At 33.5% G+C, this 16,798-nt stretch overlaps 1 protein-coding gene across 1 annotated transcript; it reads right to left on the bottom strand.

The window, feature by feature from the left end:
* Nucleotides 1–1,307: 1,307 nt before the first annotated feature.
* On the bottom strand, nt 1,308–1,880 carry LOC103572888 (uncharacterized). Its single transcript, XM_008551689.1, has one exon. The coding sequence runs from the start codon at nt 1,878–1,880 to the stop codon at nt 1,308–1,310; it is 573 nt and encodes a 190-aa protein (XP_008549911.1).
* Between the last annotated feature and the right edge of the window lie 14,918 nt (nt 1,881–16,798).

A 16,798-nucleotide genomic window follows, 5' to 3' on the forward strand; every position in this document is an offset into this window, starting at 1 on the left:
TCCTTTCACTTTTGGTCCCTCGAGCAGTTTATTCAGCTGTGCAAGGATTACTGCCGAGTTTCTGATGAATTTCCTGTAGAAATTTATGGTACCTAGAAAACCACGTAGTACAGAAATCTAGGAAATTTTAGGTTAATAATTGTGTTTACCCTGTCGGGTAACGGCTTGATACGTTTATCGCTGATGTGATGACCCAAAAATTTTGCCTCATGCTGATCCAACACCGATTTGGCTGCGTTGATAACAAGGCCGTAGTTTTGTAAGCGCTGAAATAAAATTTTTAAGTGCTCGAGGTGTTGCTCTTCGTTCTCTGAAGCTACTAGAATCTCATCGATGTATGGGAAGACAAACGGTAGATCTCGTGTCGCCTCATCGATGAAACTTTGGAAAGTTTGCGCGGCGTTTCGAAGTCCAAACCTCATGTATGGGAATTCGAATAAGGCAAAAGGAGTATGATGGCTGTCTTTCCGATATCTTCTTCGACAACGAGAATTTGGTTGGAGGCTCTAACCAAATCTAGCATTGAAAATATCTTTTTACCGTGCAGCGTTGCGGTAAAATCGTCGAGTCGTCTGACCGGGTAGTTATTGTGTATCGTGCGCGCATTTTGTGGTCGATAGTCACCACATGGTCGCCAATCTTCAGATTTCTTGGGTACTAGATGGAGTGGAGATGCCCAACGACTGGTCGATGGACGTGCGATACCCAGTTGAACCATCTTGTGAAATTCCTCTTGAGCAATTTTCAATTTATTGGGCGCAAGACGTCGTGCTTTACATGAAACTGGAGGTCCCGATGTCGTCTTAATGTGGTGCACTGTAGAATGCTTCTTTGCTGAAGTTATTCCTTTAGGTTGAGTTATAGCCGAGTAGCTTGATAACAGTTTATGGTAAACTGTATCACCTTCGATTCATTTGATGCATTTTGCATCCAACCGTATTGAATCTACGCGTGCTTGGAGACCGGTGGAGCCGTCACGTAATTGTTTGTGTTTGAGGTCGATTAACAAGTTAAAATGACTTAGAAAATTGGCACCAATAATTAGTTTCGTGACGTTAGCGATGATGAATCTCCACGTAAATTCTCGACGTAAACCGAGGTTTAATGACAGTGTTATAAACCCGTATGTTTCAATCAGTGAGCCATTTGCTGCGTGAAGTTGGTATCCTACTAACCTACGGTTGCATTTTATCCACCCGTATGGATAAACAGAAAGATCTGAACCAGAATAACGAGGTATTGAGTATTCGTGGTTAGATTGACGACGAAGAGGCGGTTTGAAGATGCGAGAGAGTCGCTTTCCGCCGCTAGTGACTCTCGTTTACGTTTCCCGAGAACTTGCATCCTGGCGTACATTTGCACGCGGTTTTATCAAACTTAGCGGGGTAATAACAGATGCCTGTTTTACCAAGCTTGCGTGGCTTCGAATTGCTTCGGGAGCGTTGGTTTGGTTTTCGAGCTGGAGATCTGCCGCGGTTCTGGTTGAAAGCTGATGTCAGTGCTGCTACCTGACGAGATAGTTCGCTGACTTGTCTCTGCAGCGCCATCGTCTCCTGGTAAGATGATGATGAAGCTACGGCAGCGGAGTGAGTCACTGGAAACATCTCATGTAGCTTGTCGGCTGTCTTGGCTAACTCATCGATGGTAGCCGTGGTCGGAGAAATGACTAGAAGCTCTTGTGTCTTCTTAGGCAAGTTTGCCAGCCATCTTGCCCTCAGGGCTGCATCATCAATAGTTGGCGCGAGCGATTTAAGATGGCGTAGGAACTGCAAAGGTGATCGGTCATCGATCGCTTCGCCATCTAGAAGCTGACGCAGTTTAGCTTCTTTCGACTTTGAATAACACGCAATGAGCGTGGCTTTCAATTGGGCGTATGGCATCGTCGTTGGTGGGTTGATGATGAGGGTTTCAACCTCACATGCATACTCGGTGTTAATGAGAGAAACCGCGTGGTTGAATTTCTCGTTCTCAGTTGCTATGCCGTGGATCAAAACTGAGCTTCAAGCTGCTCAAACCATAAATTCACTCGTTTCGGGTTGAAGTGAAGTGCCTTGAGCGAGTTGACGATCATTGGTTTAGCGTCAACAAACTCATCGCCTTTTTTGTCTTCTGGATTCGACATAGTTAATATATGAGGAACACTAAGCCAATAAAACTACCATATATCGTAATAATAATTATGATGCCACTGTAAGCGGATTAGTGTCTGTCGAAGCTGAACACCGTTTAGGAATGTTCGAGATGCTTCGAGTCGCACGAAAATTATCACTGGGTGAAAATTAACGCGAACGATTATTTTATTCACTGTATTTTGCACAGGAATTAACTGATCACGTTTATCGCAATTTAATTCACACCACGATGGTGTCCCTTAAATTATAAACTGGTGCGGCATATGTCCAAAAAGCCCCGCAATGCACCAGCCGTGATAAAAGGATTGCACACACTTAATTTACACACTTCACTGTTGCAAAGAACCTGCGGAATTAAAAAAAAAATTTTGACCCCAAAGACAAGTTTCAATTTTTTTGATTTCTTTGACTTTTTTTGACATTCTTTGCGAACTTTTCCTTGTTTCCCTCTATTCCTTACATTTACTGAGTCACCAATGCAAAAATGAAAGAAAAGTCAAAAAAAATTATTTTTTCATTTTGATTATGATTACACAATTAAAGGGACAAGTTTTGTTCCTTTAATTGTTTAGCAAAACTTTGATCGACCACTCCCAAAAAACGGCTCGATAGATCAATTTTCAAATTCATAGGGTTATTGGGGGTACATTAAGGTGAAAAAGCCCCTGGCAACAATATTTTTTTTATCGATGTTTGCAGAGTAGCGGTTGATTTACTAAAAAACCAAAAAAAGTCATTTTTTGTACTCACTTCTAAAGGATGTTAAAAATAAAAAAAATTGTTTTATTCAAAAAATGACGAACGGGTCTTGTAGAGAATTCATTCAAACTTTTAACGTTAAACTCAAATTTACTGTGCAATCATTGGTACCTGAAATTTCGGTGATCAAAGCCAAAAGGATTTTTTTTTTGCTTGAAGGCTGATATCTCTGCGACAAATCGTCCGATAGGTTAAAAAAAAGCCAAATTGAAGCTGGATAAATTTGCCAAATGACCTATGCATTGGTTTAGTTAACAAAATTTTTTCACGGTCCGTGGGCTCTTTGGAAAAAAAAAAAAATTTAGAAATTTTTTGTCTCGTGGTATTTCTTATGTTAGCGTAATAAATAGACCTTTTAAACAATTTTGATAAAAATACACCGATACTAGAGATTACAAGCTATAAAATGGTTTTTTTTTATCTCGATGCGATTATTTTTCACAAAGTTACAGCATTCCAAAAATTACTAAAAAATTCATAAAATTTTTGTGCTTCTTTAATTTTTTGCGTTGATATAAAAAAAGTTTTATAATTATTATTTTTGATATTTGAGTTAATGTAACTATTTAAATATTTCAACAAATTAATAGTTATTTTTTTTTATCACTCAATTAAATTCATGAAAAATATTTACGATATAAATATTTTGTTTCTCCAAAATTTTTATTCTAGTAATTGTTCTTTAAATTCCATTTAATTTATCAACGTAATAATGTTTAATCCAGTTAAAACAATTCTAGATTTATTAATTTGGAAATCAATAAAACCTTTTTTTTTCTGAAATTATTAATAGTAATTCATCCATTTAAATCTGCTCTAATTAATGCGAGGTATATTAAATCAAATTTCTTTTATTGACACTATTTTGAAATCACTAGTCATTCGAATCTCATCTAAAAGATTTGACCTGAATTAAAAAACAAGAATATATCCATAATTTATTCACATTATTTTAAATTTAACTGATTAGATTACCAAACGAGAAATTTGCTTTCTCTAACTTCATCAATTACATTTAAATGAAAATTTATTTGAAAAATTTTAAATTCATCAAATTGTTTCAATTCTGATTATCTCTAAATTGTTAAAATTCAAAGTTCTCAAATTCTATTCGCAACTTTCAATAATATTTTTTCCACTCATCATTGATGTGTTTTCTAGAATTTCATAACAGGGTTGACTTTGGCCTTTTATCTGATTGGGAAATTCACCAATTGGTTTGCGGCTGAAGATCTATTATGTTTTGAAACCTAATCAGCATCAGGGTTCACTGACTGTCTCATTTAATAAGTAAGTAATGTAATAGAGCAAAGATTTTTTACCCAAAGCTTAGTTTTTTTGTTTTGTTATTGGAATCTTCTAATTAGTTAAAATTCAATTTACATCAGTAATTTTTATTTAAGTAGAATCAACTTAATTCAAACAAAACCTGTACCTAGCACCAAAAACTTTTTATCGTCCACCCTCTCATATTATCCAGGAAAATAGCTGTTTTAAACTTTCTAAAAATACACAATGATGACAGATATCAACTAAAAGATCGACCCGGGTTGGTCAATGATCCATTCGTTAATTCGCTGAGTGTATTAAAAATTTCCTACAAATATACCATTTCGATCCTACTCATTTAATTCTATTTGAACATTGTCACGTGTGAGCTTATACCTTAATGTTCTTACTGCGTAACCGAACTTACCGTGCCGAGCTCAGCGTCTCTAGAAATTTAATAGGATGTTATAAAGGGTGTGGGTCGCTCAGTGAAAAAATGACTATATGCGAATTATGTGGATATTTATTTATTGGGCGTCCCCAAATATGGGAGTACCCAGAAAAGGCCTTGAGAGTCTCTTTTCAAATCTAGGATAGCATAATTGTACAGATACAAATACAATATTTTTATTTAACAATAGCGACGTTAATTGTATTCTTATAGTGATCTGTAACTATAGCTGTAAAATAAAGGAGATACAATATTTATGCGCGAGCAGACGACTATTCGAATCAGCTTAACTATAATAACTAACTCTTTTCTGTGGTTACCATATTCTACCTCGAAAATATCACTCCGCCGTTTCCATGAGAACTCTTTTCTTGCTGCATAAGAAAATATCCCTCCGCAGTCTCCAACGGAACTCTTTCCTTCCCACAGTCAAAACTGCTGACCACGCAAAACGTCTGCTCGTCACGTTGTATTAAAAAAAGTAAGACTCAATGCGACTAATGTAATGGAATACTTATGTGCAGCTGTATAGGGCCTAATGAAATGAAATCAAATATATTGCTTTCTGAATTTGAATTTGCTTATTTATTATTTGTTAATTACTATTAGACGGATGGGCGTCAGCCCACCCGTCACACGCTCCCCCGGCTAAAAAAAAAAAGCCATTCTCCCGAATGGTAAAAGGGACAATCCTATTCACAGGGTAGGTCGCATGTGAACTCCCTGAAACCACTCGAAATCACGATCCCCCTCTACGTCCGGCTAAAACGCATATTAATACTCCACTGCACAGTAGTATACATTTTGCATTCCTGTAACCAAAAACAAAAAAATAGTATACATAAAAAGATAAAGATTATAATTCCCTGAAGAGACTCTCTGCATACTAAAGAAAATAGAATAATTGTCGAAATTACAATACATGTGAGGATAATTATATTAGATATCCACTAATGAAATAATAGTTTGTGTTCCACTGCTTATACAATGTAGTTGGGACTCCATCGATCCCAGCCCTCATGATCCTGAAAACCCAATTAGCTTGGACAACCCAGCATGCTGGCTGCGTTTCCCTTGATGGTATACCTGCAACAACAAAAAAAATGGGGTGGGATAGGAGCGAGGGACGGGTAGGTTGTTGGTTTCGAGCTCCTCTACAGTCTCAAGTTTTTATAGTGTCAAATGCTCCAACGGACAGTAGTGGCTCTGGTTAATTCTTCCGGTTCGTCATCGTAATGAGGAAGTTGTGTTAGCTGCATCATCTCCAAATCCGCATGTGATACCCCTGATGGTTCCTATGCCTCGTCATTTCCAATAGTGCTGGGCTTCTCCTCCAATCCGATAATATCCACTCTCTTTCCTTTTTTTGTTCACCTCGATTTTGACAGCGACTTCCGAATGTCCAACTCGTTATCCTTTTCCTGAACTGGTTCCATCCTAGGTTCTTCTATCGATGTCGTCCCTTCTTCTGTCCGTTTTTCATTTTCCACCCACACTCTTCGTTCTGTATATGCCTCTGACTCCTTTACTGTTGCAATTTTCCCTTCTTCTGCCCGTCTCTCAGTCTCTGCTTGAATTTTCCGTTTTATGTATAATCTTGAGCACCATCCACACGAAATCAAAAATATTACGACGCTTAGCTCCATGCAGAAGTACACGGCCAAGGTCTTGACTCCCGCGATTTCAGCTCGTATTCCTTCAATCTCTACCATATGACGCAGCTCCGGCCGTACTTCTGCGAACTTGATACCTCCCTTTTTTATGGTGGCCCCATCACCTTGCATTTGCCCTACCGTGGCCATTAATTCGTCAAGAACAATATGAGTTCCTTCCAGTATCCTTTCCAACTCTTTCCCAATCTCTGGCCAACTGAGCTCTCTATCTATAATCTTGGCCACGACATGTATTCCTTGAGTTAGAGTCAAAAATGTTTCGCCCGTTACTCCCTTACACTCTTCCCGCATCCACATAACTCCCGTTTCGTTCACTGTCAATTCCTCGGTCTTATTTTTCGCACATTTAATTTTTACAAAATTATCGCTCCTTGCAACAAACAACCAAGCATTTGTATTGTATGACTTCATCCAAAATGTCTTTTCCAGCTTGACCACCCTCAAGTCACACTCGTTGGTATTGATGTTCTTTCCTGCATACAACCTTGCTTCACATTCTTTTCTGTCTTCCATCTCGTGTGTAACAACTCTTCTCATCCCAAATAATCAACTACCGATTACCGTACTCTGTCCTATGTCGTTTTACGTAAGTGATACATATTCGCCATTTTTTATAGCGGTGTACGGTGTAGTCGGCATTATGATCATCCCGTTCCTTGAAGCTGCTGACAGCATGGCAAGAAATAGGTATTGTTTGATCAATCTATATTTTGTTTTCAGCATCTGTGGCACCCTCCAAATTTATATTATTCTTTGGTTATAAACCCATACCTCTACATCCATAATCGCCAGCAATGTTTTTATCCCATCTGAATCCGTTCCAGTAGGAAGTTCCATTCCCTTACTGTCTTCCAAAATGACGTCGATGGCCCGCTGAAAATCTGACACCGGCAAAATCCCATTATATCTGGCCTTCACCTACCATGAAGGAGGCGAAAAACACTCTTTTACTAACAGACTCGCGCACTTCTAACTTCCCTTCAAACTGATCCAAGTCGACCTCGGCTCCTTCATTCCCTTTTTCGATAATGAATTCCTCTTGGAGTCTGAGTATGACTTCGTTACCCTCTGTTTTTGCTAAACTACAATTACCCCCCACGAATTTAGATATTTCCTCATAATAACTCATTAGCTCAGGCGTTAATTCCGCTGTTTTCCACTTACACTAATCGTTACTTTTCCTCCACCTGGGTTTTTACTAACTTAACCCGTTTTTCTAATTCCATGAGGTGCTCCTCGCTCTTTCCATGTTCCTTCAATTCGTCCCATCTCTTCGCTAAGCGTGCCGTCTCAGCTTCTTCCTCATAAATGTCTATGAATGTTATTATTTTTTACTCGTGCGAAAATACTCTATACTCCCCGATATCCTCCGAAAACAATCCCCGTTTATTGTCAAATCTTATCATCCTTCCTGCAGTCCCTTCTCCCGTCCTTACCGTGGCACTGTTACCATCAAATTAAAAATTATAATCACCCTTCCCTCCCCTTTTTTTTTTTGTTTTTCTTTTTTTTCAGAGAGAGAAAAAGAACTTTCCGAATAAAATAACCGGTCCTTTAATTAATTTTTCTCTCGTTTTTTTTCTACCCGCTTATTTTAATTTGCGGTTTCTGAAACCGGCTTCCTTCTATTTTTACATCCCTTTGACCTTTTCTTTTTCTTGCTTTTCAGCGGTTCTTTTGCTAACTGTAACAATAAATGTGTTACTGATGATAAAACTGCGACCACTAAATACAAACTCTAGCCATATGCTCGATGCAAAATGTACCTATGTACTACCGTGTCGATTATTATTTTCAGCATTTTTATACTTATCATTATGCTTATCAGGCCCGCACTTGACGTTCCGAATATTAAAAATCCTCCCCAAAATTTATTCCATTGTTATTTTGAATAACTTTCAATGATAGATTCATCCATCAACTGTGTGATTGATATTCCTGTGCTACCGACAATTGTGCGACCCGTTGCCTCTCTTACTATAGTGTTAACCAAAACTGGAGTTTCTATTGGTAGCATTATTCTATTCCTCAATTTTTCCAAGTCTTTTAGCGTATGTATCCCACTTGTTGCTAAATATTTTGTATCCTCGTAATTCCAAATTGGTATGGTCGTTGGCTTTAAAATTTGCGGTTCCTTCGTGTCTTCGAATCCCGGCCTTATAATGATCCATGCTCCATCTACCTGATATCCGACCGATGGTAACTGGTTGCAGTCTACAATAGTACCTTGTTTAATCAATATTCTTAATCTAGCTGTGACAAACCAGCTCTGATTTTGATAAGTCACCGGTAACTCCTGATAACATTCTTCTACTTTCCTTAACGGTGCATCTACTGGTATCCACTTAATAACGTAAATGATTTTTCCTGCAAATGTTGCGTAGTACCCTGGTCCTTTCATTATCGCATAAGCGAATTCCTCCGGTTTCAATCCTGACAACATTAGTGCGTTTAGTATTACCTGTCGTTCAACTTCGCAATTGTGTGTCAATATATCTCTATAAAGAGATCTCATTTGTCGTTTAATGTGTTTTTCTACATACACAAACTTTGAATTTATGTATACGAATATATCAAGGTCTTGCGTCAAGATTGATTTTATTTTCGTTGTTTCTTCCCCTGGTTTGAGTACCTTAATTAATAATTTAGGATGTTCTGTTTGTATCAGAGTGAACCCACATATCTTCTTCACCATCTCTTTCGCTAGGGCAAATGTTATCTCTTCTGTATTGATTGTATAGATTTGCGGTTCTCCTTTTTTTCCGGACAATAACGTACCAGGTCCCTCGTACAAAATTATGACTTTCCAAAATGGGTTACTTCCTGTCTGATCTATGCACCCTCCTTCAGCCTAGTCGCATCTTGCTCCACTGCTAAGAACTACCCTATTGTTCGTACGTTCCACTGTGACAATGTAATTCTTGACCGTTATCCTAATGGTCACCTCCACAATTACATTATCCCAGGTGCAAAATGGGTCACTATATTGCGTTCCTGCACACTTTCTATCCACCGTAGTAGTATCTGCTAACATGATCGTCCTATAATGCATTGCATTTCTTGTTAATCCCTCCAATTCTGCATTATAGCCCATCTTCAGACTGCCCGTTTCATGGAGCCTCTTACACTGTCTATATTCTAATTTTAAAATGTATTCTCTTCTTCCGTTTATCACCACAAATGTATGGTACAACTTCCCACAATATGTTACCACCCGATTTATTTCCACTCGACATTCAAATACTCCCGTACTGCCGAATTCTGCTAACTGGAGTAATTGAAGCGATACCGCATTTTCCTCTGGATTTTTAACGGTATGTCACACTCGCCTACCTTATTTGCCGATATAGTAGTGACGTTCATAGATATGCCTCCGCAATTGTACCCCAATAGTGCCCAATAATAAAAAAATTTTTTTTTTATATATATTCTTTTGTATTTTTACTATTATCATTTTCATTGCCAGCTATGCCTAAAAACTAAATTAATGACTAATGTATTTTTTTCATTATATTTTAAGGATAGACTTCTTATCTGAAAAGTCTAATATCTTTAAAAAGATTCTTTTATAATTGTACCCGTTCTGTCATTTATTCATGCAATTTGTTAATTAGCTTTGGCTCCCGCGATTAATGCAGCTTACTATATTTTTTTTTTTTAATTCCAGCCACAGTTTATTACGTATATGCAATTAATACTTAAAGGCTTATATGAGAAGTAATAATGAAAATTTTTTTTTATTTGTAATCCTAAGGGCTGTTCTAAATTTTATGTCATTTTATTTGATTTTTGAAATTTAACAGCCAATTTCTCTTTCCCTTTTCGCCGATAACATTATTAGTAATTTAAAATTTTATTAAGAGGAGAGAAAATTTTGTACGGTTTTACTGCTTCCTATGCCTTTCATTTTTTTCTGTTTTTTTCTTTTGTAAAAAATGTTCATTTTTAATCTCCTTTAAGAATTATAAAATACGATCTTTAATGTTTGATTAATATTTCTAAAATTTAATAAGTTCTTCTGTTAAAAAAAAGTTTTTTTTATACTTATTATTTTTTATTTTTATTTTTTTTTTTTTTTAAGGAGAGAAATTATTATCTCCATATTAATTTCTTTCTTCCGATACTTTATTTTGCACGTGTGCGTCTCGACAATCCGTCTTCCGTTATCAGCCTCCTAAGCAGATGCTGCTGTTTTAGCGATATCTTAGACGGCTCTCTATGTCTTTACCCTTGCGATCATTCATTCTGCCAAGTTTTTGTTTCAATACGTTGGTGCATGTAGAATACAAAAATAAAATTTAAAATGGATCAACCCCTCACTCTCGAACAATGTTGCGAGCGATTCACCCCTATTGATGTAAGTTACATTTTTATGTATTTTTGTTTTTCTTTTAACTCGGTAATTTATTTTTTTTTCATATATTCTCCAGATCATCCTCCGTATTTTCATATATCTTCGAACCCTAACTTATGATCGTCATCCTCCACAACGCGGCGTTCTCTTGTATGACTAGGCCGATCAACTCATTCGCTCGCACCTTTCCCCTGGTCAGCAGTATGAATTGCCCGGGTCTGTCATTCGAACGCGTTTATTTTTCAGCGCTCAGACACTCCAGCCAGGGGCTACACCTCGCCGGACTACCGAGTTCCATAGTCTGCATCGTTTGTCGTCTGCCCTTGAAGTTATTGCAGTCAATAAGATTTTTAATAAACAGTGAGTTCCAGAATATAGAGAGTAAGACAAAAATAAAAAAAAAATTTATTTATTTTTTTTTTGGGCCTTGTTTTCCCGTCTCGCTGTATTAGACGCAATCGATTAGTTAAAATTCTTTTATATATATATATATATATATATATATATATATATATATATATATATATATATATATATATATATATATATATACTTTTTTTCTACTTTATTTTGTAGATAAAAGTATTTATAAAGTAGAAAGAAAAATTATGCTTGTTTTTACGTTATTACTTGCACAAGGTTACACTAATTCTAAGGTGCCATAGTTGTAATAAAATTATAGGGTAATTTATTTTAAACTAAATTTTATTTAAAATTGTAATCCTATTATTTATAGTTCATCTAAAAAAAAGTCATATTTAAATTAAATTCTACGCTGTTAGAGTTCAAGAGCAGACGCTTATTATTTTCCTTAATTTTTTAACCTGAATGTTTATGGTAAGATAGTCATTTAACAAGAGTAAGGCAATTAAACATAGACTGTAAACTGTCTAAAAATGTGTCGTAACCTCATAGTTCAGTTAACAAAATTTCCAAAAAAAGTCAATATTCTGCGCCGTACAGTACTTGCATCAGTACTCATGTACAGCGGAGGGGGGTAACTACTTATAGGACTGATACTTATCAGGCAATGCTATTGATCATTGGATCTTAGCGTACGTCAAAATATCCCCTCTCTTCCATCCGTCGATTAAGAGATTTCCTCAATATTTTATCAATCCGTTCAATTTGCAATTTTACCATATTTATTCGTACTATAGTAATTAAATAATTCATTTCTATTCGATAATTTTATGACTGTAAATTCGCTATCTCAACTGAAAAATTACGATCAGAGAGAGAAAAAAAAATTCCTATGACGATTTAATTTTCGACTCCGCTCTTACTATCTAGATCATGATTTTCATTTACAATACTTCGTAAAAAAAAATACAACTACCTCAAAAATAAAATATTTGAAAAGTTTCTCGCGATAGTGATCATTTTTATTTTAAACTGTAATTTACTTAATTCCAATCGAAAAATGATTTTAATTATTTCTAATGGTTCGCCCTTTTCGATCATGGGTCATGAGAGTCAGACTAAATTAGTGGGTCAGTTTGAAAAAAAAAAAATAAAATAATAAGAAAAAAAAATGCCTCTTCCCGACTCAACTTCCCATTTATTATTATAATTTTTTTTTTTACTCTCTTATGCCTGTTAATAATAATGATAGGTAATGAAATGTTGGTCAACGAGAGAAAGAGAGAGAGAATAAAAAATATGAACTATAATTTTTCCTAAAATGCTTAAATGGAAAAACGTAACTAGAAACTTCCCTCTTTTTTTTTTATACAGCATAAAATAAAAAAAACATAGAAATGTTGTACCTGCTCTAGGATAAAAATGCCTTTAAAAAGAAATTTTGTTATGTCTTTTTTTCATTTTGTCATGGGTACTTTTCCAAGTGACAATATTTAAAATTTTCCAATGACCAAATTATTATTAAACAAAAATTTCTAATTAATAAATTGGATAGCTCCATTTTGTAGTGGTGTTAAAAAAAATTTTGTATTTGATAACAATCTTTGGCAGTTAGAAATAACCCGGTTCGTCTCTATTTTTTGTATCTTACATAGATAAAATTATAAATAAGGTATTTAAAGATGTATTATTAGGAAGAAGGATTTATTTAACATAAAACGTTTAACTCTAAATCCTCAGTCTCCGAGTTAATTAATAGTAATTATAATTTATAAAAATTGTGATTTTATAAGACTCTAGTACTATTAAGATCAAGGGGAAAGAGAGAGAAAAAAAATATATTATTTTTTTTTTTATATAACACGTTTGAATAAGTAATATTCAGTGAAATATTTTTCTTTATTATATTTGCTCGTTTAAGGTCTTATAACCGAGAATCAACTCCGTCGAATGATCCCATTATCTTTTCCAAAACGTATCATATTACTACATTCCGCAGTCAGAAAAATGACTTCATTCGAGCTCTGACTCTCTTTGCCACTGCATTCAAAAAAAAAAATTTCTCTCTTCTTCTGTCGACTTTTTTTTTTTTTTTGAAGTGAAAGTCTAGAACTGTGCTTCAAGTGCAATTTTTCTGTGTCCCCTACAAGTGCAGCATAAAATACAAAAGGTGAACGCGAGGTATCAGGTCTGAAGGGAAAAAAAAAGGAATTTTTCTCTATACAAGGTAACAATTACAACTTGATATTTAAATCTTTATCATCTTGATCAGATATATATATTTTTTTTTATTTTAAAGCTCTCAGGGTTAAAATTCAAAGTCAAAGTCAAAAGGATGACTTCATTCGTGTTCTGGCTCTCCTCACTTATTGTTTCTAATAAAATCACATGTTTTCCTTTTCCTTTTTTTTTTTTTTTTGACGGCAATTAAAATTTTAAAATACCTTGAATTCTTTAAAAAAAAAAATGTATTCAAAATGCCTCCCTTCTTTTCTTTTTTTTTTTTTTTTTGACGTTTTTGACTTTTGTAAAGTTAAAAAGAAAAAAAATTTTTTTTTTGCCGTAGCTATTTTCTAAAACTCAAAGTAAAAGAATTACAATTCCCTTTTAACTATTTTAAGACTGCATTTTATCTTATTTCACTAAAATAACATACAATGTGTTTCATTAATTATCTTGGAGCCTTTGACTCAATTATTATGATTACTATGTTTTTTTTATTAAGTAATTAATTTAATTTATCACTTTATTAGTTTTTGTCATATTTGTAAAATTAAATAACTAATTATGGATTTAAATATTTTTATATCTACTCAGTTTTATAACTATGACAATTATAGATTATTGTAATGACGTATTTTATAAGTTTCTTGAAAATCTTAATTACGACTTTTACTCATATTAGTTTTAATTAAACATTTCATTCTTTTTTTTCTTTCTATTCAAAAATTGTTACATTTAAATATTAACTATTGTTTAATTAATAAATAAATCATAATCAATTCATACTAGCCAAATTTGTCTTAATGTACCCGACTGATTTATTTTGCCTCCCGTAATTTCCTATTTACTTATTTACAATTGATTCCTCCTTTGTTCTATATTGAAAATATTCCTATTACCGTCATTTCATTAAACTTCTCTTAAGAAGGTCCTTTTTACTCCAATTAAATTAAATAAAGTAATTAAAAAAAAGTCTATAACCATCACAAAATTTTATTTTCGTCATAATTTCATAATTTTTCATATCATTTGTGGCGAAAGGACCTCTTTGATTTTTATAGATTCATTTCTCCCCAACATTTTCATAGTTTCCTTCTTTTTTTTTTTTTTTTTTTTTTTTTACATCCAAGATAATCACACTCGATATTTTATAGTATTGATTTTACTTCGATCTCTTTCCTTACTGTGACTAACATGTATTGAATAGTTCAACTAATTTTTAGATATATTCAGCCCAACCTTCACTCTACTACTATTACTATTTATATATATTCCTATAAATCTTTAACGTGTTATTTCCAAGTAACGTTCAACAACTGATATTGTACTACGATGTACGTATTTAAATCATTAAGAAGGAATAGATTGTATTTAAATTCATGATTTACTTTATCTACTGGATTAAAAACAAGCTAGTGGGGACGACTTTTATATATAAAAAAAAAATATTACCATCAGACTAAATCTTTTAATTGAATGGAATATTTATTTATAATAATGAAGAACAGCCCTGAGTCAATTGAAATTTATAATTTTATACTGAAGTCTTTTATTTATTGTCTTAATTAATTTTTTTTTAATTATTTCCTCTTTTTTTTGAACTACAAATTAATAGTCAATATTCGCTAATAGTATAAAATTTTATTCCTAAGTATATATGAGTTTTAAGGTTAAGGATTTTGATTTTTTTTCTGTAAGATGTTTATTGACATTAGTTTTTTTTTTAATTACTACTATTTGCAACTTACTCTTTTGTCGTCACTTCCCAAACTTTTTAAACAGATATTAATTTTTCGACAATAAGGTAAATCTCCTAATACCGGAACGGGACTCAATACCGGAACGATTTGATAATCATTATATTATATTTCAACTCGTAGGCGATGAAACTAAATAAAACTTTCTTTATTTGAAACCTTAATCTTTCAGTTAAAAAATAAAATATAAAATAGATTTTAGAAAATATTTAAAATATGAAAAAAAAAAAATGTTAATTAGAGCAATAGTCTCGGATTTATGACTTTTTCATGTCTCTTAATGGTTTTGCTAAGAAATCAGTCAATGGTCTTAAGCTTATAGAAAATGGATAGAATTACTTTCCAATAATTTTTTTTTTGTATATCCATCTTGAATGACATAAAATTCAAGAAAACATATTAAAAATATGAAAAAAATAGTATTATTACATTAATTTTACTGTTCGTCTATTGGTACACCAAAATGAACCCGTGCCCAGTACCGGATCAGCCAATCATATTAATGTTATAGATAGACATTAACGGTGAGTTTTATTGACTGGCTAAATCAAGTACAATATTAATTTTTACTGGAGCCCTAATATTAAATGCAGTATGTATAATTGTTACAAAAAATAGATTAAGTATAGATAAACTCTAATTTAAATCATAAAAAATGAATTTTTGTTTTCACTTTTTTTTTTTTTAATTATTTTTCTAGTATAACCTCAAATGATTTCTTTTGTTTCTATTTTTTAGTTCGAAATATTTATTTTCATTAAATATTCAATCATTTTAAATTTTAAATACATTTTACATCATAGGTGTGATATAGCAGACATCAGACAAATTTAAAATTATTAATAAATCGAGTAAATAATAAATAATATAAAATTTAAAAAAATGCGAATTTAAAGAATTTTAAAATTAATAGTGCTTTTTTTGTAAAAATTATTTTTAACCTCCCGCTAAAAGAATCGACGATTTTCAAAAATTTCGGGAAGTTATTGTTTTCACCCCGATTTTCGAAAATCGAGTTTTCATCAGATGTCGACGTTTTGAGGTCCTATGAAGCTATTCTGACTATTTTCAGAATGATGTCCGAGCGCGTGTATGTGTGTGTGTGTGCGTGTGTGTGTGTGTGTGTGTGTGTGTGTGTGTGTGTAAACTCTTTGTAACTTTTGAACTAATGAATCGATTTGGATGGTTGAGGCGACAATCGAAAAAACTTGCTAGCCATCAACTTTCCTGAAAATTTCAGATTATTTGATCAAATAGACTCGAAAATATTTGCGAATTACGAAAAAAAAAATTTTTTTTTTAGTTTTTTATTGATTTCTCAAAAACGACTCATACGATCGACTTCAAAATCTAATCAGCTCTAGTACTCAATAAAACGCGTCGATCGCCACCTCAAACATCAAAATCGGATAATTCGTTCGAGAGTTATCGCGGGAGAAAGAAATGATAAAAAACGGTTTTTTCTAAATATTTTCGAAACGACTGACGCGATCGATTTTAAATTTCAATCAGCTCTAGAACTCAATAAAACGCGCCGATTGTCACATCAACTATCAAAATCGATTGATTAGTACAAAAGTTATCGGCGTTGAAAAGTTAAAAAAATAACATTTTATGTTATTTTTTCCGGATAAATCAGAATATAACGTACTAGAATGTGCCTGATATCATACCAACTCATTTTTTTTATGGTTTCTTTCGATCATATAATGTCATCGAACTTGGTTTTTAGTTTAAATCATATTATCAACAAAAAAATCGATAAAACGTAGTTTTCAATATTTTTATCGGATATTTCATATTTTATTGTTTCTTAC

The sequence above is a fragment of the Microplitis demolitor genome, chromosome 9 (genome assembly GCF_026212275.2).
Source record: "Microplitis demolitor isolate Queensland-Clemson2020A chromosome 9, iyMicDemo2.1a, whole genome shotgun sequence".
NCBI classification, from domain to species: domain Eukaryota; kingdom Metazoa; phylum Arthropoda; class Insecta; order Hymenoptera; family Braconidae; genus Microplitis; species Microplitis demolitor.

Excerpts from the sequence above, each read along its gene's own strand:
- LOC103572888 (XM_008551689.1), bottom strand. The coding sequence starts at position 1,880 with ATGCCATACGCCCAATTGAAAGCCACGCTCATTGCGTGTTATTCAAAG.